At 50.5% G+C, this 24,551-nt stretch overlaps 2 protein-coding genes across 8 annotated transcripts in view; one reads left to right on the top strand and one right to left on the bottom strand.

Moving 5' to 3' along the window:
- Positions 1-4,520: 4,520 nt before the first annotated feature.
- On the bottom strand, positions 4,521-23,951 carry TGIF2 (TGFB induced factor homeobox 2). 7 transcript variants are annotated; one of them, XM_035302694.3, is made up of 3 exons: positions 23,902-23,951; positions 17,998-18,223; positions 4,521-5,178 (listed from the first exon to the last, which is right to left on the bottom strand). In XM_035302694.3, the coding sequence occupies exons 2-3, from the start codon at positions 18,187-18,189 to the stop codon at positions 4,657-4,659; spliced, it is 714 nt and encodes a 237-aa protein (XP_035158585.1). In that variant the 5' UTR covers positions 18,190-18,223; positions 23,902-23,951; the 3' UTR covers positions 4,521-4,656. The 7 variants fall into 7 exon arrangements, with proteins under 7 accessions (XP_035158585.1, XP_035158584.1, XP_002747260.1 ...); XM_035302693.3 differs by lacking the exon at positions 23,902-23,951 and adding an exon at positions 23,773-23,828; XM_002747214.6 differs by lacking the exon at positions 23,902-23,951 and adding an exon at positions 23,680-23,828.
- Positions 18,382-24,551, top strand: part of LOC144582920 (uncharacterized) — a 58,407-nt gene continuing 52,237 nt past the window's right edge. Inside the window, exons 1-6 of the mRNA XM_078375603.1 lie at positions 18,382-18,414; positions 21,781-21,878; positions 22,397-22,464; positions 22,550-22,767; positions 22,854-22,911; positions 23,333-24,489. Coding sequence (XP_078231729.1) covers positions 18,382-18,414; positions 21,781-21,878; positions 22,397-22,464; positions 22,550-22,767; positions 22,854-22,911; positions 23,333-24,279 — 1,422 coding nt within the window. The 3' untranslated portion in view covers positions 24,280-24,489. The remainder of the gene's footprint in view (positions 18,415-21,780; positions 21,879-22,396; positions 22,465-22,549; positions 22,768-22,853; positions 22,912-23,332; positions 24,490-24,551) is intronic.

Here is a 24,551-nt window from a genome sequence, read left to right on the forward strand (position 1 = left end):
AGTGCTTGCTCACTCCAGGGCTCGTGGAAGCTTGATGCAGAAGCTTGAAAAAAATATTTGTCAGAAGCCATCTCTCCCTAGGGGATTGAACAATCCAAATTACTTCCCCTTTTCGGGGAATATTAGCATTTTCTAGATAGAAATTGCATTTTTTTTTTTTTGAGACACAGTCTCACTCTGTTGCCTAGGCTCATGTGTAGTGGTGCGATCTTGGCTCACTGCACCCTCCACCTCTGGGGTCCAAGCGATTCTGCCTCAACCCCGAGTAGCTGGGATTACAAGGGTGTGCCACCACACTCCACTAATTTATGTACTTTTGGTAGAGATGGGGTTTCACCATGTTGTCCAGGTTGGTCTCAACTCCTGACCTCAAAAGTGATCCACTCGCCTTGACCTCCCAAAGTGCTGGGATTACAAGCATGAGTACTACGCTTGGCTGATGTGAATTGAGTATTAAACTTACTTTGAAAAGCCTTAACAGCACGTGTCTATTTTGCTGAGCCCCAGGGCCAAGTGTGCAGTTTGAGATACTGAGAGAGAAGTGGGGGAAAATCAGGACCTTGGGTGAATGGCTAAGGGAATTGAGGCTCTATAATCTGGGAAACTTGAGTGGGGAGGCTCTCCAAATTCCTAAAGGAGAGTGACCTGCAGGAGAGATAAGACATCCTCCATCCAGGTGACTGGGATGAAATCACCAAGATTTCATTCATAGAAGAAACTTCTTGTGCTTAGCCCATAGCACCATTCTAGACAGCTAGATGATACTACATTAGTGGCCACTATCTAAGTGCCCACTATATTAGTTCAGGTAGGTTCTGAGCAGATCTGAATGACCCTGAAGCAAAACAGACTTGAATTTGAATTCTAGCTTCATATTTATAAGGGCCATATGAGTTCAGGCAAGTATCTTAATATGTACTCTTTTTTTTTTGAGACAAGGTTTCATCATGTTGGCCAGGCTGGTCTTGAACTCCTGACCTTAGGTAATCTGCCTGCCTCCGCCTCCCAAAGTGCTGGGATTACAGGTGTGAGCCATTGCAGTGCCTGGCCCCTTTAAAAAAAAAAAAAAAAAAAAAAAAAGAGAGAGAGATGGGGTCTTATTCTATCACCCAGGTTGGAGTACAGTGGCCCAATCACAGCTCACCACAGCCTCGAACTCCTGCGCTTAAGTGATCTCCAGCCTTAGCCTTGGAGTAGCTGGCATTACAGGCACAAGCCACAGCCCACTCAGTTTCTTTACCTAGGGCATCTCACTTTCCTGTGTGTGTATACAAAAATTAAGAGATTGGGGCTGGGCATGGTGGCTCATGCCTATAATCCTAGCACTTTAGGAGGCCGAGGCAGGCAGATCACAAAGTCAGGACATTGAGACCATCCTGGCCAACATGGCGAAACCCCTTCTCTGTTAAAAAATACAAAAAATTAGTTGGGCATAGTGGTAAATGCTTGTAGTTCCAGCTACTCGGGAGGCTGAGGCAGGGGAATCGCTTGAACCCGGGAGACAGAGGTTGCACTGAGCTGAGATTGTGCCACTGCATTCCAGCCTTGTGACACAGTAAGACTTTGCCTAAAGAAAAAAAAAAAAAACACCAAAAAAAGAGATTGAATATAGCACAGACCCAGGCACACTCAGCCAAACTTGGTTTTCCACTGTTGCAGACCTTGGTTTTTGAAGTTTGGTCTGCAGTTAGCATATTGTCATTTCAGTATGGCAGAAATGTATTAACCAAGCAAAAAAGGGGAATTTATTAGCTTACATAATAGGGAAGTCTAGAGGTGGTCCTGGTTTCAGACATGATTGGAGCTACCATCTCATAGCTGCTTCTCTGTGCTGGGTTCAGGCTGCAGTCATGTTCTTTCCTCACTGAGGGAGGGGGAGGACAGAGTATCCAGTTCCTCAAGGTTACATTCTTGCCACTTAGCAACTCCAAAGCTTAACTGTTGATCCCAGGGAAGACTGGCCTAGTGTGGGATGCAAAGGCCCCCTTAACCCTGAATTGAATGGGATACAGAATCGAGCTGGTGAAAGGGACAGGGGTGCAGCATGCACAGAACTCACAGCTGGCTACCAGAGGGAGAGTGAAAAATCTAAGGCAAGGTAAGAAGCTAGTGATTGCTTTGTCTTCAAGCCTGGGCCCTAAGCCCTGATGGATCAAACATCAAGAACCCTGTTTCTGCTTAAAAAAAACAAAAACAAAAACAATTTTATTTGACAACAGACGAAGAAGTTATTTACAGTAGTTTTTGCTCAAATAATCCAATGGGACAACTGTGCTTCTCCTCCAGCTTTATCTTACAACCAAACCCAAGCAGAGTCTGCCCTACCCCAACACCCCATTTTACACAAGGGGGGAATGCCAACCAGAATTCAGCAGCATGGCTCCTTCACCCCTCACCACCCTCCATTGCTCAGTGCACTGTGGGGAGGGAAAAATCCCACTTCAGCCCAGTATACTTCCAGAGTTCTCTACTACAGAAATCCTGCAACAGTTTCATCAGACCTGGGCTCACTGACAGGGCTGGGATGGAAGAGGCTGGGCAAATGGCAGCTTCAGTTAACCTGGAAGCTGCCATGTTCATTCTTCCCCACTGGGCCTCAGGAGGGTGAGGATCCCTGATCCCCCTGGGGCACATGGGGAGAGGGCAAGGGAGAAAGAAGCCAGAAGGAGGCAACACAGAGAGCCCAGGAAACTTGCCCACCTGGAAAGAGCAAAACTCCCTCTCCTTAAGCAATCCATTCCCACTCCCTCAGCAAGAGATGGGTGACTCAGAAGTTGGGGAGCCTCTGTGATGGCTTCAGGGATCTTCCCAGAAAGTAAAGAACATGTTACTATCTTTCTCCTGGCTAGGCCCACCCACGTTAGTCAATATCCAGGAACCCCTTCTCCTTATGCCTGAGCTGGTGACTTCAGGAAACTAAAGCCTGGGGGTCCTGATCTATCTTTTGGCCCAGTAACAACGTTATTCAGGACAAAAATATTTCAGCTAATAATAACCTAGAATTAGTGTTTCTTAGCATATATAAAGATGGGGCATATTGCTGTTCAACACTATCAGCAATCAAACAGCAAAAGAGACTGGACGTGGCGGCCCACACCTGTAATCCCAGCTCTCTGGGAGGCTGAGGCAGGTGGATCACGAGATCAGGAGTTCAAGACCAGCCTGGCCAAGATGGTGAAACCCCATCTCTACTAAAAATACAAAATTAGCTGGGTGTGGTGGCAGGAACCTGTAATCCCAGCTACTTGGGCAGCTAAGGCAGAGAACTGCTTGAACCTGGGAGGCGGAGGTTGCAGTGAGCCAAGATCACACCACCGTACTCCAGCCTGGGTGACAGTGGGACTGTCTCAAAAAAAAAAAAAAAAAGAACAAAACAAAAATGGGGGAGAGGGAGGAGCACAAGATCAATTGTGATCTATTTCACGGGGAAGTTCAGGTCAGAGGCCCCTGCAAGTCTAGTTTAAGAGAAAGGTGAAACAAAGACACTCCCAGCTAGCAAGCTTCTAACCTTTTTCCAGCCCCAGCTTCCTTTCCCCAAAGCAGGAATAGTGGAAAGAGCTGCCCGTCTGGAGGACTTCCTGACCAGCAGATGGCTCACTTCTCTCCAAGTAGGAGGTGCTGGGCACTTCTGACATTCGAGCCCCCCAATCCAAGTTCCTAAAGGAATTCAAAACTCAGGGTACAGGGCAAAAGCGTTCAAGAACAAAGGGAAAAATATTAAAGAAAAAAAAATCCATTGCTTCAGTCTAGTTTACTTCCCCCACCCCCCAAAAAAACTACAACACAAATTAAAAGAAAAAGCAAACACCTTTTGATCTTATCCTTCTCTGCTCGGTGCCTAGGTTTAGTCCCATTCTGCTGGACTGCCCCCAGCTGTGGCTTTCTACCCTTCTGTGCCTGTGGCAGAAAAGATAATGCACTCATAAAGTTGTTTTTTCTGCCTTTTTTTGGTAAACCAAAACAACCATTTGAAATTTCACACTACTGCAGAGACTTAGCTGGTCCCCAAATAAAAATACTCCTTTCTTGCAAAACAATCCCCAGTTAGTTGTGGGTCCTTCCCAGTTCACCAGAATTCTTACCATGCAGTACACTCTTGTTCCCCACACCTGGGCTAACTACTGCCGTTAATGTAAACCACAGCAAAAAAGGGAAAAACAAAACAGTTTAGCAAAAATCTAAACATTCAACTGGAGTCGGTTCCGGTACATCCACTGGGTTCCTCTTCTTTTGTTCACGCATATGAACTTGGAATGTCCACACCTGGCTTGACAGAAACAGCACAGGGGTAGCTTGGACCCAACATAGGACTGAACTTGGCAGCTTTCCTGAGCCTAGCCCAGGAAATCAGGCTGGAACAAAGGTGTCCCAGGGATTCTCTGGAGAAGCAGCAGCAGCAGCAGCACCATGCTTGTCTCCGATCTCTTGGTCTCATCACTGAGGGGAGGCCTGGAGAAACGGCAGAGTCAGCAGAGGAGAGGTCCCCCATCACAGTGCAGTGGTGCCAACTGGCACCTTCCTGCTGAAGACCTCTACACAGAGGAGATGATCCCAATGTTTGGCAGTGATCCATAGAAAACCCTCTGCATGAAAGGGAACCAAAACGGAAACCCAGGACAGCTGGCTTGAGCCTCGAGCACCCCTCTTGGCAGACGGCTACTGGGGATTTTCAGAGACTAAAGGGATGGGAGTGTGCAGTAATGGAAGTGATGGGTCCTGCTGCTTCTGAAGCTCCATCTCAGCAGCCCTCTGTAGCGCCACCTCCACCAGCAGCTGGAAGCTGCTGAAGTCCTCTTTGTCCTGCTCTGGGGGTGTGGGTGGTGGTGTGTTGAAGAGTCCACCTGTGGGGCTTCCAGCCTCAGCTCTGGTCAGCAGGGTGAGTGTGCTACCAGGGGTCACCAGGGACTTGGGAGATTCCAGCTCCCCTCGTGGGAAGGGGGCTGCTGGCTTTTCCCCCTGGCCTGAGTGGAGTGGCATGGAGCATACAGACAGGGAGAGCACATTGGTGGGGGCTGGGACAGACACAGCCAGCACTGAGGGGCTGCTGCCACGGGGGAGGGCCACATCTGAGGCCTTACCCCCGCGGCGGGAAATGGTAAACTGATTAGGGTCTTTGCCATCCTTCCGAAGCATGTCTGGGAGAAGCCGCCGCCGGGCATTGATGAACCAGTTACATATCTGGAATAAATATACAAGACTGATCAGTTTGCTCAATCAAAAACAGCTATGGGCTGGGCACAGTGGCTTATACCTGTAATCCCAGCATTTTGGGAGGCCAAGACAGGAGGATTGCTTAAGTCCAGGAGTTCAAGACCAGCCTGGGCAACACAGGGGATCCTGTTTCTACAAAAGAAATTAGCTAGGTGTAGTGGTCCCTGTGGTCCCAACTACTCAGGAGGCTAAGGTGGGAAGATCATTTGAACCCAAGAGGTCGAGGCTGGCACTGGATTCCAGCCTGGGCAACAGAACAAGACCCTGTTCAAAATAAGGCAAAACAAACAGCTATGAAGTACTTACTATTCCCAGGACCCAGGAACACAGCAGAAAACAACACAGACAGAGGTTCATAGTACACAGAGAGTTAAATAAGAACACACACCAGCTTGGCCAACATGGTGAAACCCCATCTCTACTAAAAACACAAAAATTAGCTAGGTGTGGTGGTGGGCGCCTGTAATCCCAGCTATTTAGGAGGCTGAGGCAGGAGAATAGCTTGAACCCAAGAGGAGGAGGTTGCAGTGAGCCTAGATTATGACACTGTACTCCAGCCTGGATGACAAACTTAAGTCTCAAAAAAGCAAGCACACTAACAAACAAAAAACCCCATGTGGCTAGAGCTTAGCGTGGTAACTGAAGGTTACCTCTTTGGGGGAGGATTTGTTTTTTTTTTTTTTTTTTTAGAGACTGAGTCTTACTCTGTTGCCAGGCTGGAGTGCAGTGGCCCAAAGTGCTGGGATTATAGGCCTGAGCCACCGTGCCTGGCCTGGATGTAAGTCTTTCTTATTTCCAAGCAGTACCAGGACTAGCAGCCTCAGTAGAACATGCATTCAACCAATATCCGTCTTTTTTCTACATGCTGCTGAGAAAGTTACCAGTAACTCTGACCCCATTCCCATCTAGCTGATTGTTTAGAAGCATAAAATTTCCCACCATTAAGTGGTATGCATGTAGTTTGGGGGGACACCTCTAGCATCCTGCCCCCATCTCTGAACTCTTGCCTAGCCCCTAGCGTCACAGCTTTCCAGTCTAACCTCTTTACTGGTTGTCAGTTCTCTTTCGAAAATGCCACAGCTGTCATTCCTATTCTAGAAAACTGCCATTTGTCTCTTACTGCCTACAGAATCAAGTCCAGACTCCAGAACCTAGACAATAAGACTCTCCCCTGGCTGGGCCCAGTGGCTCACACCTGTAATTCCAGCACTTTGGGAGGCCAAGGTGGGCAGATCACTTGAGCCCAGGGGTTCGAGACCAGCCTGGGCAACACGGTGAAACTGTATCTCTACAAAAATACAATTAGCTGTTGTGATAATACGTGTCCTGTAGTCCCAGCTACCTGGGAGGCTGAGGTGGGAGCATCAGCTGAAGCCAGGGAGGCCAAGGCTGCAGTGAGCCATCATCGTGCCAGTGCATTGAGTCAGGCTGGGTGCTGTAGCTCACACCTGCAGTCCCAGTACTTTGGGAGGCCAAGGTGGGTGGATGGTTTTCGCCCAAGAGTTCTATATCAGCCTGGGCAACATGGTAAATCCCTGTCTCTACAAAAAGTATGAAGATTAGCTAGGTAGGGTGATGCATGTCTGTAGACCCAGCTACTTGGGCGGCTGAGGTGAGAAGATGAATTGAGCCCAGGAGGATGAGGCTGCAGTGAGCTGTGACTGTGCCACTATACTCCAGCTTGGGTGACAGCTTGAGAACTTGTCTCAAAAAAAAAAAAAAAGCCAGGCTCGGTGACTCATGCCCGTAATCCCAGCACTTTGGGAGGCTGAGGTGGGCAGATCACAAGGTCAGGAGTTTGAGACCAGCCTGGCCAACATAGTGAAACATTATCATTGCCACTAAAACCACAAAAATTAGCCAGGTGTGGCAGCAGGCACTTGTAGCTACTGCTCAGGCAGGAGTTTGAACCTGGGAGAGAGGTTGCAGTAAGCCAAGACCATGCCATTGCACTCCAGCCTGGGTGACAGAGTGAAAGTCCTCTCCAAAAAAAAAAGTCAAGTTAGTTAGAGCTTTAACCTTCATGCTGCTCCCCTTTCAAGGCTTCTTGCTCATTCAGTTATTTGAGTGCCTGCCTGCTATGCTGGGCCCAGTTCTCGGCGCAGGGACGCCTTTGTGAACTAAACAGACATGCACTCCACCCTATGGAGCTTACAGTGCACCTAGACGATCAACAGCTAGGTGAATAACCACCAGAAAGCACCAGAAAGGAAAGAGGAACAAAGGGTGATGGGAGGGGTTTATAAAGATAAACTCCCATAGCTAAGGGTTCTGGAAGGCTAAGACGTAAGGATAAGGAAGAGCCATACAGAAAGCTAAGAACATTCTAGACAATTCCAAGGAAAGGCCCTAGCCATGGAGTTCTCATTTGCCCTTTTTCACCTCTGTGGTCCTCCAATGCAGCTGAATGAAGGGAGGAAAGGGTTGGCTTAAGGAACCAACAGCAGCAGGGAATGGTAGTTGATGAGCTCAGAGGTGGCTCTGAGGCAGGGCTGACTATCAGGCCAGAGCACCATGGAAAACCACTAAGTGGTCTATACAGTGGCATGACTGAAATTTCACACTCTAGGTCCTTCTGGTCCTGTGTCTTTTCCCCCAGCCTAGCTAACTACAGCTGCCATCTATTCCACAGGTGACTCAAAGACAGCACTAGGCCTTTGTCCTGTCAGGCTGCAAGGCTCCTAAGCAGGGCAGAACCACAGGCTTCTGCACACACACGCCAGCAGGCCTCAGTGGATGCTGGCTGAGCCAAATACTGATTAGAGCTGCAGGAAAACCCTAAAGAGAGCAAGGGCTTAGCGAGGCACAGTTGCATGTGCCTGTAGTCCCAGGTACTTGGGAGGCTGAGAGAGAATTGCTTGAACCCAGGAGGCAGAGGTTGTAGTGAACTGAAATCACACCAGTGCACTGTAGCCGACACAACAGTATGAGATTCCATCTTAAAAAAAAAAAGAGGAGGAAGGGCTCAACAGCTAGTACGATGAAGGGAACAAACTTATTCAAACACCTGTTTTTTTGTTTTTTTTTTGAGACAGAGTCTTGCTCTGTCACCCAGGCTGGAGTGCAGTGGCGTAATCTTGGTTCACTGCAACCTCCGCCTCCCAGGTTCAAGCGATTCTCCTGCATCAGCCTCCCAAGTGGCTGAGACTACAGGCATGTGCCACCACGCCCAGCTAATTTTTTGCATTTTTAGTAGAGATGGGGTTTCACCATGTTAGCCAGGATGGTCTCGATCTCCTGACCTTGTGATCCACCTGCCTTGGCCTCCCAAAGTGCTAGGATTACAGGCATGAGCCACTGTGCCTGGCTTACACACCTTTGATAGCAGTATCATGCCATTCACCTCACTTGCATTATGTTTAATCTGCACACAAGCCTGGAGGGTAGAGGATGGTGTCCCCCAAGTACTAGAGAGAACTGAGCTCAAAGAGAAGAAAGCCCTTGTCCAGTCACAGTACACAGCTGAGATTTAAAACCAGGCCCCTTGGCTTTCGGGCCTCCACTGCTTTGCTGTGCTATTTTTTTTTTTCCCTTTTTTTTTTTTGAGACGGAGTTTCACTCTTGTCGCCCAGGATGGCGCGATTTCAGCTCATTACAACCTCTGCCTCCTGGGTTCAAGTGATTCTCATACCTCAGCTTCCAAGTAGCTAGGATTACAGGCACCCGTCATCACGCCTAGCTAATTTTCATATTTTGGTACAGACGAGTTTCACCATGTTGGCCAGGTTGGTCTAAAACTGACCTCAGATGATCCACCCTCCTTGCCCTCCCAAAATGCTGGAATTACTTGACATGAGACACTGTGCCGGGCCAGTTTTTCTTTTTTTTTTTTTTTGAGACGGAGTTCTGCTCTTGTTACCCAGGCTGGAGGGCAATGGCGCGATCTCGGCTCACCGCAACCTCTGCCTCCTGGGTTCAGGCAATTCTCCTGCCTCAGCCTTCTGAGTAGCTGGGATTACAGGCACACGCCACCATGCCCAGCTAATTTTTTGTATTTTTAGTAGAGACGGGGTTTCACCATGCTGACCAGGATGGTCTCGATCTCTTGACCTCGTGATCCACCCACCGTGGCCTCCCAAAGTGCTGGGATTACAGGCTTGAGCCACCACGCCCGGCCTTTTTTTTTTTTTTTAAAGACAAGGTCTCACTCTGTCACCCACCTGAAGTGCAGTGGTGCAATCACAGCTCGCTGTACCCTTGACCTCCTGGGTTTAGGTAATTCTCTCACCCCAGCCTCTGAAGTAGCTGGGACCACAGACATGCGCCACCATGACTGGCTAAATTTTTGTATTTTTTGTAGAGATGGAGTTTCACTATATTGGCCAGGCTGGTCTTGAACTCCTGGACTCAAGCCGTGTGCCTGCCTCAGCCTCTCAAAGTGCTGGGATTATAGGTATGAGCCACTGCGCCTGGCCAGCTTTGCTGTATCTTTCCAGAGGAACAGAGGGGACAGCTGAGTAATAAACATCATAATCCGGATAGCAAACATTTGAACACAAAATACATTAGGTGCTCTTCTGTTTTGTTCTGTTTTTTGACCGTCTCACTCTATTGCCCAGACTGGAGTGCAGTGGGTGCAATCTCGACTCACTGCAACCTCTGCCTCCCAAGTTTAAGAGATTCTCCTGCCTCAGCCTCCCTAGGAGGGCACTGGGATTACTTACAGGCGCCCACCACCATGCCTGGCTTATTTTTGTATATATATATTTTTTAGTAGAGACGGGGTTTCCCCACGTTGGCCAGGCTGGTCTCTTAACTCCTGACTTCAGGTGATCTGCTCACTTTGACCTCCCAAAGTGTTGGGATTACAGGTATGAGCCATCATGCCTGGCCTCACGTGCTATTCACATTTCATATCTAACTATTCATTCAATCTCAGCCTATCAGACAGGTTTTATGATGATCACCATTGAAGAAACAGAGATCAGAGAGATTGAGAAACTTGTTCAAGGTCACAAGTGCAAAAGCTAGGTTTCATCCAGATAGCCTCGTTCTGGGCAGCCACCCCACTGCCAGCTGAAGAAGAGTGAGAGGGAAGCCGCCTTACACAGGAGCTGCGCCTGTGGCCTTCTCTCCCTCCCTCCCACAGCTGCCTCCTCCTATACCTGTGCTGCAGGAGTGCACTGCTCCTCTCCACCTCAGCCCTGGATGCAGGGGAAAAATGGTCAGGCCACAATGACCTGGGTCAGGCAAAGTAAGGAGTGTTGTTGAGCAGGCAGTCTCAAGGATGGGAGCCTGCGCATTCCTCAGCATCTCTGTGGGCACCTAGCCCCTAATGGCACCTCCCATTTTGGCTGAGGATTCAGAGAACAGAAAAACACCCCCTCCACACACTCCCCCACAAGCCTGTCCTGTCCAGAGCACTTGGCAGCCTAGCATCTGTCTGTTTTGTCTTCTTAGCCCAGAAAAATGCACAGCTGAGGGGCTGGGCAAGGCAAGGCAGGGGGACTGAGTGGCTGCCAGTGCCCCTTCTGCAGCCCCTTCCAGCTGCCCTGCCTGTGCCTAAGTCAGGAAAAGATCCTGTGATTTGTCCTCACTCAAGGTCCTTGGGGAGATGGTAGGAAGGAAGTCAAGGTGAACTCTGTGATTTATATGGCAGAACATAGGCTGAGGGCCTGAAAGTTGTCCTCTTCCAGGAAACAGGGCTCTATCTGAAAGGCTGCTGAGATGAAGGACAAGGGAGGAATCACTGTGGCAAATGGGGGTAGGAGGAGCACCATGAGGCTGACAAAGGCCGTGAAGCTGGGAGCTGCAGCTAATCAAGGCAGGAACAAGCCCTCTCATTTTCATGTCAAGGAAGTGAAGGCACCAAGCGGCCTTTCCCACATATCATGGTACCACCATTCACACTGGGACCGCCATATCCAGGTGTTCTTGAAGGCAGCTGTCTGTAATAGAATCACCTTAGGTGTTTTTTTTTTTTTTGAGATGGAGTCTTGTTTCTTGCCTAGGGGAATGCAATGGGAAGATCTCGGCTCACTGCAACCTCCACTTCCCGGGTTCAAGCAATTCTCCTGCCTCAGCCTCCCAAGCAGCTGGGATTACAGACATGTGCCAGCACACCCGGCTAATTTTTGTATTTTTAGTAGAGACGGGGTTTCACCATATTGGTCAGGCTGGTCTCGAACTCTTGACCTCAGGTGATCTACCCACTGTAGCCTCCCAAAGTGCTAGGATTACAGGTGTGAGCTACCTCGCCTTCCTAGAAGACTTTTTTTTTCCCCTAACCCTCCCAACTGCCTAGCCCCAGGCAAGTACCAGCAAACCAGTTAGTTAAGTGACTCACTGACTTACTAATGAAGTCTCTCCTGGGCTGGTTAATGGAGACAATCAAAAGAGATACCCTCAGGGAGAAATAAAACAAGCTTGGAAAAATGTTGATACTTGTTCAAGTCAAGTCACTGGTGCTGGTGGTTGATTATAGTATTCTCTTACTTTTGTGGGTTCCCCCCCCTTTTTTTGTGGGATTTTTTTATTTAAAGATAGAGTCTTGCTCTGTCGACTGGAGTGCAGTGGTGTGATCTTGGCTCATGTAACTCCACCACACTGGGGTTCAAGTGATTCTCCTGCCTCAGTCTCCCGAGTAGTTGGGACTATTTTTAGTAGAGACGGGGTTCCACCATGCTGGCCAGGCTGGTCTCCAACTCCTGGCCTCAAGTGATCTGCCTATCTCAGCCTCCCAAAGTGTTGGGATAACAGGTGTGAGCCACTGCACCCTGCTTTTATAGATATTCTTGAATGTTCATAATGGAAAATGAAATTTAAAAAGTAAATACAGGAGGCCGGATGCGGTGGCTCACGCCTGTAATCCAGCACTTTTGAGGCCAAGGAGAATGGATAATGAGGTCAAGAGTTCGAGACCGGCCTGACCAACATGGTGAAACCCCATCTCCACTAAAACTACAAACATTAGTAGGGCACAGTGTCAGGCATCTGTAATCCCAGCTACTGGGGAGGCTGGGGCAGGAGAATCACTTGAACCCGGGTGGCAGAGGTTGCAGTGAGCTGAGATCCTGCTACTGCACTCCAAACTGGGCGATAGAGTGAGACTCCGTCTCAAAAAAGTAAATAAAAAATAAATAAATAAATACTGGAAAAAATGATGCCCCCAGGCTTTAGGCAATTTTTCATGATTAGAAGCCATTACATTTCCTTACTTCTGAGGTCTTGCCTGTTGACTGCTCCAACACTTTAGATAGTCTTTTTCTGCCACTTCGACATTAGCGACATTATTTACTGAGCACCTGCCTACCAAATACCAAGTAATAAGCTACACTAGGGCTGTAACTATAAACAAAACTAGGTCACTACTCTCCACATCTCTAGAATTTGGTAGTCTAAAAGCAATTGCAGTTTAGTGTCCCAGTGCTCTGCCTCGTCTGCTACGGGAACACACAGCTCCTTTAGAGGCTGGCAGCCTTCTGGTCAGGGGTGGGAGGAAAATGGTCTGGGGAGGTGGATCAGTATAGCAGGAATGTGGGGGACCAGGGTTGAGGCTCAAGACGTAGACACAGGTAGGTGATATCATTAGGTTGACAGAAGCCACTGAAGACTTGTTTTTTCTTTTTATGAGATGGACTCTCACACTCTGTTGCCCAGGCTAGAATACAATGGCACAATCTTAGCTCACTACAATCTCTGCCTCCCAGGTTTAAACAATTCTCCTGCCTCAGCCTCCCAAGTAACTGGGATTACAGGCACCCGCCACCATGCCCAGCTAATTTTTTTTTTTTTTTGAGATGGAGTCTCGCTCTGTTGCCTAGGCTGGAATGTAGTGGTGTGGTCTCTGCTCACTGCAACCTCTACCTCCCCAGTTCAAGCAATTCTGCCTCAATCCCAAGTAGCTGGGATTACAGGCACATGGCACCACAACCACCTAATTTTTGTATTTTTAGTAGAGATGGGGTTTCACCATGTTGGCTAGGGTGGTCTTGAACTCCAGACCTCAGGTGATCCATCCACCTTGGCCTCCCAAAGTGCTGGGATTACAGGCATAAGCCACTCCACCCGCACGCAGTCTTTTATTTTCTTTTTAGAGAAAGGGTCTCGCTCTGTCACCTAGGCTAGAGGTAGCAAAATCATAGCTCACTGCAGCCTTGAACTCCTGGGCTCAAGAAATTCTCCCACCCCAGCCTCCCAAAGTAGTGAGTTACCCTGCTTTTTTTTTTTTTTTGAGACGGAGTTTCGCTCTTGTTACCCAGGCTGGAGTGCAATGGCGCAATAATCTCAGTTCACTGCAACCTCTGCCTCCTGGGTTCAGGCAATTCTCCTGCCTCAGCCTCCTGAGTAGCTGGGATTACAGGCATGTGCCACCACGCCCAGCTAATTTTATGTATTTTTAGTAGAGACAGGGTTTCACAATGTTGACCAGGATGGTCTCGATCTCTTGACCCCATGATCCACCCGCCTCAGCCTCCCAAAGTGCTGGGATTACAGGCGTGAGCCACCGCGCCCGGGCTGAAGTGTTCTTTAAAAAAAATTTTTTTTTTAGACCAGGCTGGAGTGCAGTGGCATGATTTCACTGCAATGTCCATCTCCTGGTTCAAGTGATTCTTATACCTCAGTTTCCTGAGTAGCCAGGGTTACAGGCATGTGCCACCATGCCAGGCTATTTTTGTATTTTTAGTATTGAAGAGGTTAACCATGTTAACCAGCTTGGTCTTGAAAACCTGGCCTTAAGTGATCTGCCTGCCTCAGCCTTCCAAAGTGCTTGAATTACAGGCATAAACCACTGTGCCTGGCCTGAAGGGTTTTAAGTCTGGGAGTGATAAATGATTGTGATCAGATAATTATGATTTAGATGAGGGTAAGAAAGAAGCCAAAACCCTGAAATATTTAAGGGATATATGTACAGGAGATGGTAATTGACCAAATGAGCTGAGGGGAATAAGCTAGCTGGAAGGAGTTATCAGAGAGGTGTGCAGCTGGGGCTGACATGGGATTCATGGTTGTTTTACATCAAGGAGGGGTGGGTGGTCCCCACTGCTCTTAACTGTCAGCATGACTCTAGAGCAGGTGGCCACCATGGGTCCCCACCCTCCAGGGGATGCCCGGTCTCCTGTCCTTAGATTCACATTTCTCCAGGTGGGATCTGGGGATGTGTCACCTTAAAGGGTCCACCAGTTCTCTAGATGGATGTTTGGCTTTGGGTTTCCATTTTCATCACCAGTAGGAGCATCGGGGCCATCCAGACCTACTCTGCTGAGTCTGTGTCTTTGTCACACCACATCCCACAGGGCAGTCAGCAAAACACCACCCGCCATTTTCAGTTAACACAGTCAGATGCAATGTCATGGTTTTCACATTTATCTACTTTGGAAAACTGTTTAAGGTTAGGTATAAGAACAAAAGCAAAAAGAAGTGTTTTTTAATACCCAGTTTTATGTTTTACATAAGTGATGTGATAAAAATGATTCAAGTTAATATCTTGGGGGGAGATGGGTCCATGAAAAATGTTTTCTTTCATAGGATGGGCCAGGCATGGTGGCTTACCCCTATAATCCCTACACTTTGGGAGGCTGAGGTGGGAGGTGGGAGTTTCACTTGAGGCCAGGAGTACAAGACCAGCCTCGACAACATATTGAAACCCCGTCTCTACTTAAAATACAAAAATTAGGCTGGGCATAGTGGCTTATACCTGTAATCCCAGCACTTTGGGAGGCTGAAGCAGGTGGATCACTTGAGGTCAGTAGCTCGAAACCAGCCTGGCCAATAGAACGAAACCCCGTGTCTACTAAAAATACAAAAGTTAGCCTGGTTCGGTGGTGGGTGCCTGCAATCCCAGCTCCTCAGGAAGCTGAGGCAGGAAAATTGCTTGAACCCAGGAGGCAGAGATTGTAGTGAGCTGAGATCGCACCACTGTACTCCATCCTGGGTGACAGAGCAACACTATCTCAAAAAAATAAATAAATAAATAGCCGGGCGCAGTGGCTCACACCTGTAATCCCAGCACTTTGGGAGGCCGAGGCAGGTGGATCACGAGGTCAAGAGATCGAGACCATCCTGGTCAACATGGTGAAACCCCTTGTCTACTAAAAATACAAAAAATTAGCTGGGCATGGTGGTACGTGCCTGTAGTCCCAGCTACTCAGGAGGCTGAGGCAGGAGAATTGCCTGAACCCAGGAGGCGGAGGTTGCGGTGAACTGAGATCGCACCATTGCACTCCAGCCTGGGTAACAAGAGCGAAACTCTGTTTCTAAATAAATAAATAAAATAAAAGTAGTATATTTCTCAGGTTTGAGAAAATGTCCCTGACAAAAAGTAATTCTAAAAGAGTGTGACAAGTGGTTTGACAGAACAGGATGAGGTATACTGGGAATACAAGCAGCAGCCCCAAACCTAGGCTGCAAATATCAGTTTGGACTCTATTCCGAGGGCAGGAGAGTATGCAAGTGCCTGATCCTATCAGATATAGGATTTTGTGTTCAAAAGAATGGATTAAATGAACAAGGCTGAAGGCTGAAGGCAGGGAGACCCGCAGAAAGGCTGTCTAGACACTCCTTGAGGGTAAGAATGTGTCTGGTTCTTCTCTGGGATCCCAACTCTGCCCAGCTCTATGCTAAGGAGGTACACTGTGAAATGCCATGCATTACTGGGCAACCAGGAGGGCCAGCCCAAAACTTTACCTTAGGCAGAAAGAGAATCTGAAAACAGTAGAAGAAACACCCACTGTGTGCCAAACACTGTCCAGTAGCCTCTTTTTTTTGGAGACGGAGTTTCACTCTTGTTGCCCAGAAGTGCAATGGTTTGATCTCAGCTCACAACTTCCACCTCCCAGGTTCAAGCAATTCTCCTGCCTCAGCCTCTTGAACAGCTGAGACTATAAGCATGTGCCACCATGCCGGGCTAATTTTGTGTTTTTAGTAGACACGGGGTTTCTCCATGTTGGTCAGGCTGGACTCTAACTCCCAACCTCAGGTGGTCCACCCACCTCGGCCTCCTAAAGTGCTGGGATTATAGGCGTGAGCCACCTCACCTGGCCTTTTTTTTGTTTTGAGACGAAGTCTCTTCTCTGCCGCCCAGGCTGGTTAGACATGGTGCCATCTCAGCTTACTGCAACCTCTGCCTCCTAGGTTTAAGCAATTCTATGCCTCAGCCTCCCAAGTAGCTGGGATTACAGGCACCTGCCACCATATCTGGCTGATTTTTGTATGTTTAGTAGGGATGGGGTTTCATCATCTTGGCCAGGCTGGTCTTGAACTCCTGACCTCGTGATCCACCTGCTTAGGCCTCCCAAAGTGCTGGGATTATAGGCGTGAGCCACTGGGCCGGACCTTTTCTTTTGAGACAAAGTCTTACTCCGTCGCTCATGCTGGAGTGCAGTGATTCAATCACAGCTCACTGCAGCCTCCCACTTTAGCCCCCCAAGTAGCTAAGACTACAGGTATGTACCACCATGCCTGGCTAATTTTTTTGTTTTGTATAGACGGGGTCTCCCTATGTTGCCCAGGCTGGTCTCAAACTCCTGGGTGCATGTGATCCTCCTGCCTAGTTCTCCCAAAGTGCTGAGATTACAGGTGTGAGCCACTGTGCAGGGTCCCAGTGAGCCTTGAATTCTTCTTCTCCTCCCTTCCTCCCTACACTCTTGAAAATGCTACAGTCACCTCCCTTTTTTTTCAGATGAGGGAATAATAAGGCTCAGAGAGAAGGCAGTGACTTGGCCAAGGTCCAGGCTTCCTCTTGTGGAGAAGATGGAATCTGAGTCAGGATCTGTAACTTTAGAGCCTTTCTCATACAGATATGCGGATTAACCACTGCCCAGAGAGTATAAAGTCAGGTGACAGGAGTTCTGAGGGCTGAAATACTTACCACGTCTCTACATGGAGGAAAGAGAGGAGTTGGGAAGAAGTGGGAGGTTCAGAGTGGGGTAAGGGAAGGAGGGGGAGACAGCACTGTAGGAGTAACAGGCTATGAAAGGACAGAGGGGGAAAGAGAAACAGGAGGGCTTGCAGGAGAGGTTTGGCAGGCTCTGGAAGGGAGCAGTGGGGGCCAGCAGGGCAGGGCTGGGCCTCTGGTATTAGGCTTAGGGCCTACAGTGTGTCTCCAAGAAGGGGAGAAGCAAACTGGAGGCAAAGCAATGGTGGTCCAGGGTCCCCGCCTCAGTACCAGGAAAGGAGAACAAAGACACCTGCGGGTCAGCAACAGGGGCAATTAAAAGGGGACAATACTTTGCACTCTGACAAAAAGGGGATAAGGCTATCTTTTGAGTGTGTTCATGTGTATGGCTTCCAAAGCACTTTCACATCCAGTTCTGAATCTATTCCTTACAACAGTTCCACCAGGCAGGGGAGGATTCTGTGCCCCCTGCCCCTTTACAGATGAGGAAATCAAGACGTAAAGCATAACTGGGTTATAACGCAGAACCTCCGACTTCTGCCCTTTCTTGGACTGTGATTCTGCCTCATCTGTTAACCACACTGCAAATCACAGTTGCTGCTTGCAACCAAGTCCCCATCCAGTACTGCTTTGGGGCTGGGGGCCAAATCTTAGACTCTCGATGCCTTCTCATCTTCCCTTGGGCTCCAAAGTTAATGATGACACCTAGACTTTGACATTTAATTCCTTGCCTCTTCAGAACTCTCCAAAGTCTGAAATTGACCTCAGTGACCCTATTTTATTGTTCTCTTTTGAGACACAGAGAGTGGATATTCTCCCCAACCTAAGAAGAAACTGAAGCCCAGACAGCGGAAGTGACTGGCCCAAGACTTAGTGAGTCCGTGACACGGCTGGGACAGGACTAGAACCCAGGTCCTTCTGCCACCCACTCATCCAGATACCCTCCTTACCTGCAGCACTGACAAGTTGGTCTGTCCAGAAAGGCTCAGCTTCTCCTGCTCTGAGGGATAGGCATTGTAGCGGTGCAAGTACAGCCAGTCCCGAAGGATCTTCACTGACTCCTTGGGCAGGTTTCCCCTGCGCTTCCTTTTGCCGGACAGGGAGAGGAGGCCTTCATCCTCACCTAGATCACTGTCTGACATGGTGTCTAGGGGCTAGGCTGGACCTTGGGTAAGCCTGGGACAAGTGACACAGGGGATGGGAACATCATTAGCATGCAGTGCCTTTCCTAGTCTCCAAACACGCTCAGCATTACTCGAGCCTGGGACACCAGAAATGGGGTAGGTGCAGTTCAGACTCTCAGGCCATACCACAGCCAGAGCAAGCTAGAAGGAATGGGTTCAAAGTTCCTCCACTTCGTGGAACAGGTAAGTGACTACCAAATGGCAGTTCATTCACAAGCAAGACTCGGACTGGAAATAATCACAGCTTTCACTAAGGTCTACTGTTTTCCATGTTTGGTACTGAGCATTTTTTCTTTCTTTCTTTAAGATGGGGTTTCACCATGTTGAGCTGGCTGTTCTTAAACTCCCGACCTCAGGTGGTCCGCCCGCCTTGGTCTCCAAAGTGATTAGAGGCGTGAGCTACCACACCCAGCCTAAGCATTTTTTCTTTCTTTCTTTCTATTTTTGAGATAGAGTCTCGAACTGTCACCCAGGCTAGAGTGCAATGGTGTGATCTTGGTTCACCACAACCTCTGCCTCCCAGGTTGAGGCGATTCTCCTACCTCAGCCTCCCAAGTAGGTGGGATTACAGGCACCCACCACCATGCCCGGCTAATTTTTTTGTATTTTTAGTAGACACGGGGTTTCATTTATGTTGGCCAGACTGGTCTCAAATTCCTGACCTCATAATCCACTCACCTTGGCCTCCCAAAGTGCTGAAATTACAGGCGTGAGCCACCGTGTCCTTTGTTTTTGGAGACCATGCAGTGGTGCCATCTCGACTCACTTCAACCTCTGCCTCCTGGGTTCAAGCGATTCTCCCACCTCAACCTCTGAGTAGCTGGAATTATAGGCATGCACCTGGCTAATTTTCTATATTTTTTGGTAGAGACAGGGTTTCACCTGACCATGGCCAGGATGATCTCAAACTCCTGGCCTCAAGTGATCTGTTGGCCTCAGCCATCCAAAGTGCTGGGATTATTGGTGTGAGCTACTGTGCCCAGCCTGTATTGAGCATTTTACATGTTATCTCATTTAATCATTATACAACCTCAATAAGGGAGAAGCTATTATTATCATCATTTCATAGATGAGGTAACAGAAAGAAATTAAGAAAGCTGCCCAAGGCCAGCACAGTGGCTCACAAAAAAAATACAAAAATCAGCCAGGTATTGAGGTGTGAACCTGTAGGCCCACCTTCTTGTGGACTGAGGTAGAACTGCTTGAGCCCAGGAGGTCAAGCTGCAGTGAATTGTGTTTGTGTCACTCCACTCCAGCCTGGGTGACAAAGTGAAACTCTGTTTCAAAAAAAGAAAGCTGGGCATGGTGGTGTGCAGCTGTAATCCCAGCTATGCAGGGGGCTGAGACAGGAGAATTCCTTGAACCCAGGAGATGGAGGTTGCATTGAGCCAAGATTGTGCCACTGTACTCCAGCCTGGGCAACGAGAGCCAAACTCCATCTTAAAAAAAAAAAAAAAAATCTTGACACATGCTACAACATAGATAGTCCTTGAAAGCATTATGCTAAGGGAAAAATGCCTGTCATAAGAGACTACATGTTACATGATTCCATGAACTCTATAGAGGCAGGGTAGATTAGCTAACTAACAGCTCCGCAGTTAGGGCTGGTGGAGATAAAAGGATGAGTGGTAGCTAAAGTGTATAGAGTTTCTTTCCAGGGGGCAAAAACATCCTGGGCCAGGTGTGGTGGCTCATGCCTGTAATCCAAATACTTTGGGAAGTTAAGGCAGGAAGATCTCTTGAGGCCAGGAGTTCAAGACCAGCCTGGGCAACACACTAAGACCCTTTCTCGCTGGGCATGATGGCTCACGCCTCATCCCAGTACTTTGGGAGGTGGAGGCAGGCAGATCATCTGAGGTCGGGAGTTCGAGACCAACCTGACCAACATGGAGAAATCCTGCCTATTTAAAAAAAATAAGAAAATAATAATTAAAAAAAAGACCCTTTCTCTACACAAAATAAAAATTAGGGCTGGGAGGGGTGGCTCATGCCTGAAATCCCAGTTCTATGGGAGGCTGAGGCGGGTGGACTGTTTGAACCCAGGAGTTTGAGACCGGCCTGGCCAACATGGTGAAATCCAGTCTCTACTAAAAACACAAAAATTAGCTGGGTTTGAGGCTGGGCACAGTGGCTCACGCCTTTAATCCCAGCACTTTGGGAGGCCAAGGTGGGCAGATAATGAGGTCAGGAGATGGAGACCATCCTGGCCAACATACTGAAACCCCATCTCTACCAAAAATATAAAAATTAGCTGGGTGTGGTGGTACACGCCTATAATCCCAGTTACTCGGGAGGCTGAGGCAGGAGAATCGCTTGAATCCAGGAGGCAGAAATTACAGAGTTGAGAGGGCACCACTGCACTCCAGCCTGGGCGACAGAGAGAGACTCCATCTCAAAAATTATCTGGGTGTGGTGGCCAGTGCCTGTAGTCTCAGCTACTCTGGAGGCTGAGGCAGGAGAATTGCCTGAACGTGGGAGCTGGAGATTGCAGTGAGCTGAGAATGTGCCATTGCACTCCATCCTGGGCTACAGAGCAATTCTCTGTCTCAACAAAAGAAAAAAATAAAATAAAATAAAATAAAAATTAGCCCAGTGTACTGGTGTGCCAGTAGTCCTAGCTACTCTGAGGCTGAGGTGAGAGGATTCTTGAACTCAGGAGTTCAAGGCTACAAGTGAGTTGTGATCGTACCACTGCATGTCAACCTAGACAACAGAGTGAGACCCTGTTTCTCTCTCTCTCTTTTTTTTTTTTTTAAACAGACTTCTGGGACTAAGAGACCCTGTTTCTAAAATAATAACAGTAATAATAGGCCGGGTGTGGTGGCTCACGCCTGTAATCCCAGCACTTTGGGATGCTGAGGCGGGTCGATCACCTGAGGTCGGAGTTTGAGACCAACCTGACCAAGATGGTGAAACCCCACCTCTACTAAAAAAATAATAATAATAAAAATGCTAGATGCTGTGGCTCGCACCTGTACTCCTAGCACTTTGGGAGGCCAAGCTCCCCTCTTCACCTGTCAAATGAAGGAAGGATTTTCCCTAGATAACCCAACTCAGCTGCTCAGGCCCTGGACAAAGTTCTGTCTCACACATGCAAAAAAGATTTTCTTTTCTTTTCTTTTTTTTGTGAGATGGAGTCTCGGTCCATAGCTCAGGCTGCAGTGCAGTGGTGCGACCTCGGCTCACTACAACCTGTCTCCCGAGTTCGAGCAATTCTCCTGCCTCAGCCTCCCAAATAGCTGGGACTATAGGACTACAGGCATACGCCACCACACCCAGCTAGTTTGTGTGTGTGTGTGTATTTTTAGTAAAGACAGGGTTTTGCCATGTTGGCCAGACTGGTTTTGAACTACTGACTTCAGGTGATCCGCCTGCCTTGGCCTACCTAAGTGCCGGGATTATAGGTGTGAGCCACCGTGCCTGGCCAGATTTTCATTTTTAAAAGCAAAAGTTCTAGGCCAGGCTGATGCCAGGATCTCAAGACTCCTCCCTTCTTAGCCTTTTAACAGCTCCCCAGCAGGCCGGCCAACAGACTCTGGCATCTCCCAGGTTTTGTTTCCTCTTGTTGGACCTGAGCCCAGATCTCTGGGCTGGCTAGGCCAGGCTTTCGAGGGAAGGGTCTACCCTTTCAGCCAGGCCACCTGGAGGTGAGACAGGCACTGGTTAGATAGAGGTGCCACTCCTCAGCACCACCTCAGAGAGCTGCTTTCTGAGGTCAGACATTTCTAGGTGGCCAGGGCAGCTGGTATCTGGGCTCAGGGATGCAGCCCTCGCCGGCTGTGAAAAGTTTTCTCAAAGTTATCTGTACAAATTCCACCCTGGCTGCCAGTCAAGTCTGTCTGCAGGGTTCTCCGGGTGGGCCCTGGGGAAATGACCCCTCAGTCTACACAAACTTCTCCTGGGTGTCCTGCATCCCAGGCCCATCTACAGTCTGGGAGATTTCCCACATACACACCCACACCGCACCCAGACACGCCAGGCAACTAACCAACAGCGCTATGATAACTGGCCTGACCCATCGCTCAAGCCCTACAAAGCCTGGGGTTTTCACCGACACATACGGCAGGCACACACAGAGGTTATAGACCCCACTCCTAGCCCGAGCAACTGTGAGCCACGCAACAAGCCCAACTTCTGTACCCGCCCACCCCGATCTCTACCACAGGAAAACTCCGGGCGTCGTCACTGTAGCAGTCAGTTCCACCTTCAGTGGCCTGTGGCAGCACCCCCTCGGTACAACATCCCGTGCACCCTCCCACACACTCCCACGACGCCACCTGCAGCCACTCCCGCACCAACTTTCTGACAACTCCCCTAGCTCGGCCCCGACACTCCCCCGGGCGGCACACTCACGCCCGCATTCCCAGCAGTTCAGACAAAGCGCGCAACCTCCCCCGCGGCCCAGACCAAGCCGGAGCACATGGCTCCCGGAGCGGCGAGGAATCGGCCAGCGCTCGGGGCGCCTGCACCCCCCAGCCCCTCACCCCCACCCCAGGCCGACTCCGCGCACCAGCTCCCCGCGGGCCCACCATCCTGGTGGGGCGGGGGCTCTGGAAGAAAGAAACTCACGTGTCTGTCCTGGGGCAGTAAAAAAGTTTGGTTCCCACCCCCTTCCCCCGCAGCTTGGGGCTGGCAGACTCTTCGGGGCGCGGGGCCGGCGGAGCGTGCACGCTCGGCTTTGTGCTCCGAACTCGGCCCGGAGGGGGAGGGGAGGGGAGGGGAGGGGAGGGGGCTGGGCTCCCACCTCCGCGCCGCCCCCCCACCCCGGCCTTGCGCCCAGACTCCATGTTGGCCGCCCCCTGCCCCCGAGACTGAGCGTTTCTCCTGCCGGAGGCTCCGCTCACCCCTGGCCTGCCCGAGGGTCCCGGCGCTAACAAACTTTCTCCGGGGCGCCGACCCCACGCGCCCCGCTTCCTTGGCCCGCCTGGGAGTGACAGATGCCTCGGAGACAGACTTTCCTTTGTTCCAAAGGAAAGGGGAACTCGCGCGGGCTCCCCAGGGCCCCCCCGCTCCGGGCCCTTCCCGCGGCCCCCACCCCCAGCTGTCACTCTTGGCCGCCCCCTCCCTGGCTCGGAGGCGGGGGGGCCCTAACGGCGGTTAGCAACGTGCACTTTTGAAACCAAACAAATCCGCGGCCCCCCCCCCCCGCGCGGGCTCACTCAGGTCTGGCGCAGGAGCGGCCCTCTCACGGGGTGGGATCCTAGGGAGCTGGGCCCCCACCAGGGCCCCGAGCGGGCTTCCTCCCGGGGGCTGGAACCGCAGCGCCGTCGGGACTCACAAACACCTCTCGGAGGCCGTCGGGACTCACCAACACCCCCGAGCTCACACACCCCCAACAGCGAGCGCCAGGACGACGCCCCCTCCCCCGCCCGACCGAGAGAAAGAAACTTTTCAAGTTGTCCGCGCGCCCCCACCCCCATCTGGCCCCCTCTTGCTCCCCGCACTGACTTTTCCGAGCGGCTCTCGGGTCCACGCGGCCGACGGCTCGGCGCTGGACGTCCCGACGGGGGGCAGGGGGCGCCGGGGGCGCGCACCGCGTACCTGCCCGGCCTGACACTCGGCCTGACAGCTCGCGGCTGGAAAGCACCTCGCGGCCTGACGTCAGATCCCCTCTCCTCCCCTCCGCGCCCTCCGCGCCCTCCCCCACCCGCCCTGAGGGAGAAAACAAACTTTGTGCGGAGCGCGGCGCGCTGCGCCCACCCCCTGAGGGGCGGGCCGACGACGCCGAGGGGCTTCGCCCCGCCTCGCGCGCCCGGAGGGGGCGGGGCCGCGGGCACCTTCTTCCTGCGCCCACCCCGCCCTCAGGAATGCTGCATGGCCTCCCCCGAGCGGCGGTGGGAGCCTCGGCCCGGGAGAGCCCGCTCGGGGGCAGGAAGTGGCCCGGCCCTCCTTGTGGAGGGCGTTTCCGGAGCGCCTACTGTGCTCCTCGCCGGGGTGGGGGTCGTTACCGAAGGGGGAACTCCTGGAAATTCTAACTTTTGTCAGTTCGCGCCCCGCTCTAGCCGTCCTGCCGCTTTTCGATTGCTCTCATTGCCTCGGGGAAACTGAGGCCAGTTAGTCCGGGCACTTAACCGCAGCTGATAAAGGACTGGGCTGTGATGGGGACGACTGTTATGCCCTCAAGGGCCTGTAGAGTCTGGGAGGCCGCACTTGGTTGGGCTCACAGGGGGCCACTAGAGGTGAAAACAGCCAGCGCTTTCAACGATGCTGTCAGGGGCACTTCGTGTGTGTCATCCCGTCTCATCCTCGGGTGATGGGGTAGGTGCTGTCCTATGTAAGTCTCTGGCTTAGCGTCTCAGAGAGGGTCTTGATTTGCTTGT

Source organism: Callithrix jacchus, chromosome 5, assembly GCF_049354715.1.
Source record: "Callithrix jacchus isolate 240 chromosome 5, calJac240_pri, whole genome shotgun sequence".
Classification (NCBI taxonomy): Eukaryota; Metazoa; Chordata; class Mammalia; order Primates; family Cebidae; genus Callithrix; species Callithrix jacchus.

Excerpts from the sequence above, each read along its gene's own strand:
- TGIF2 (XM_035302694.3), bottom strand. The coding sequence starts at position 18,189 with ATGTCAGACAGTGATCTAGGTGAGGATGAAGGCCTCCTCTCCCTGTCC. Across the intron at positions 5,179-17,997 it reads CCAACTTGTCAGTGCTGCAG|ATATGTAACTGGTTCATCAA; the intron begins GTAAGGAGGGTA and ends TATTTATTCCAG.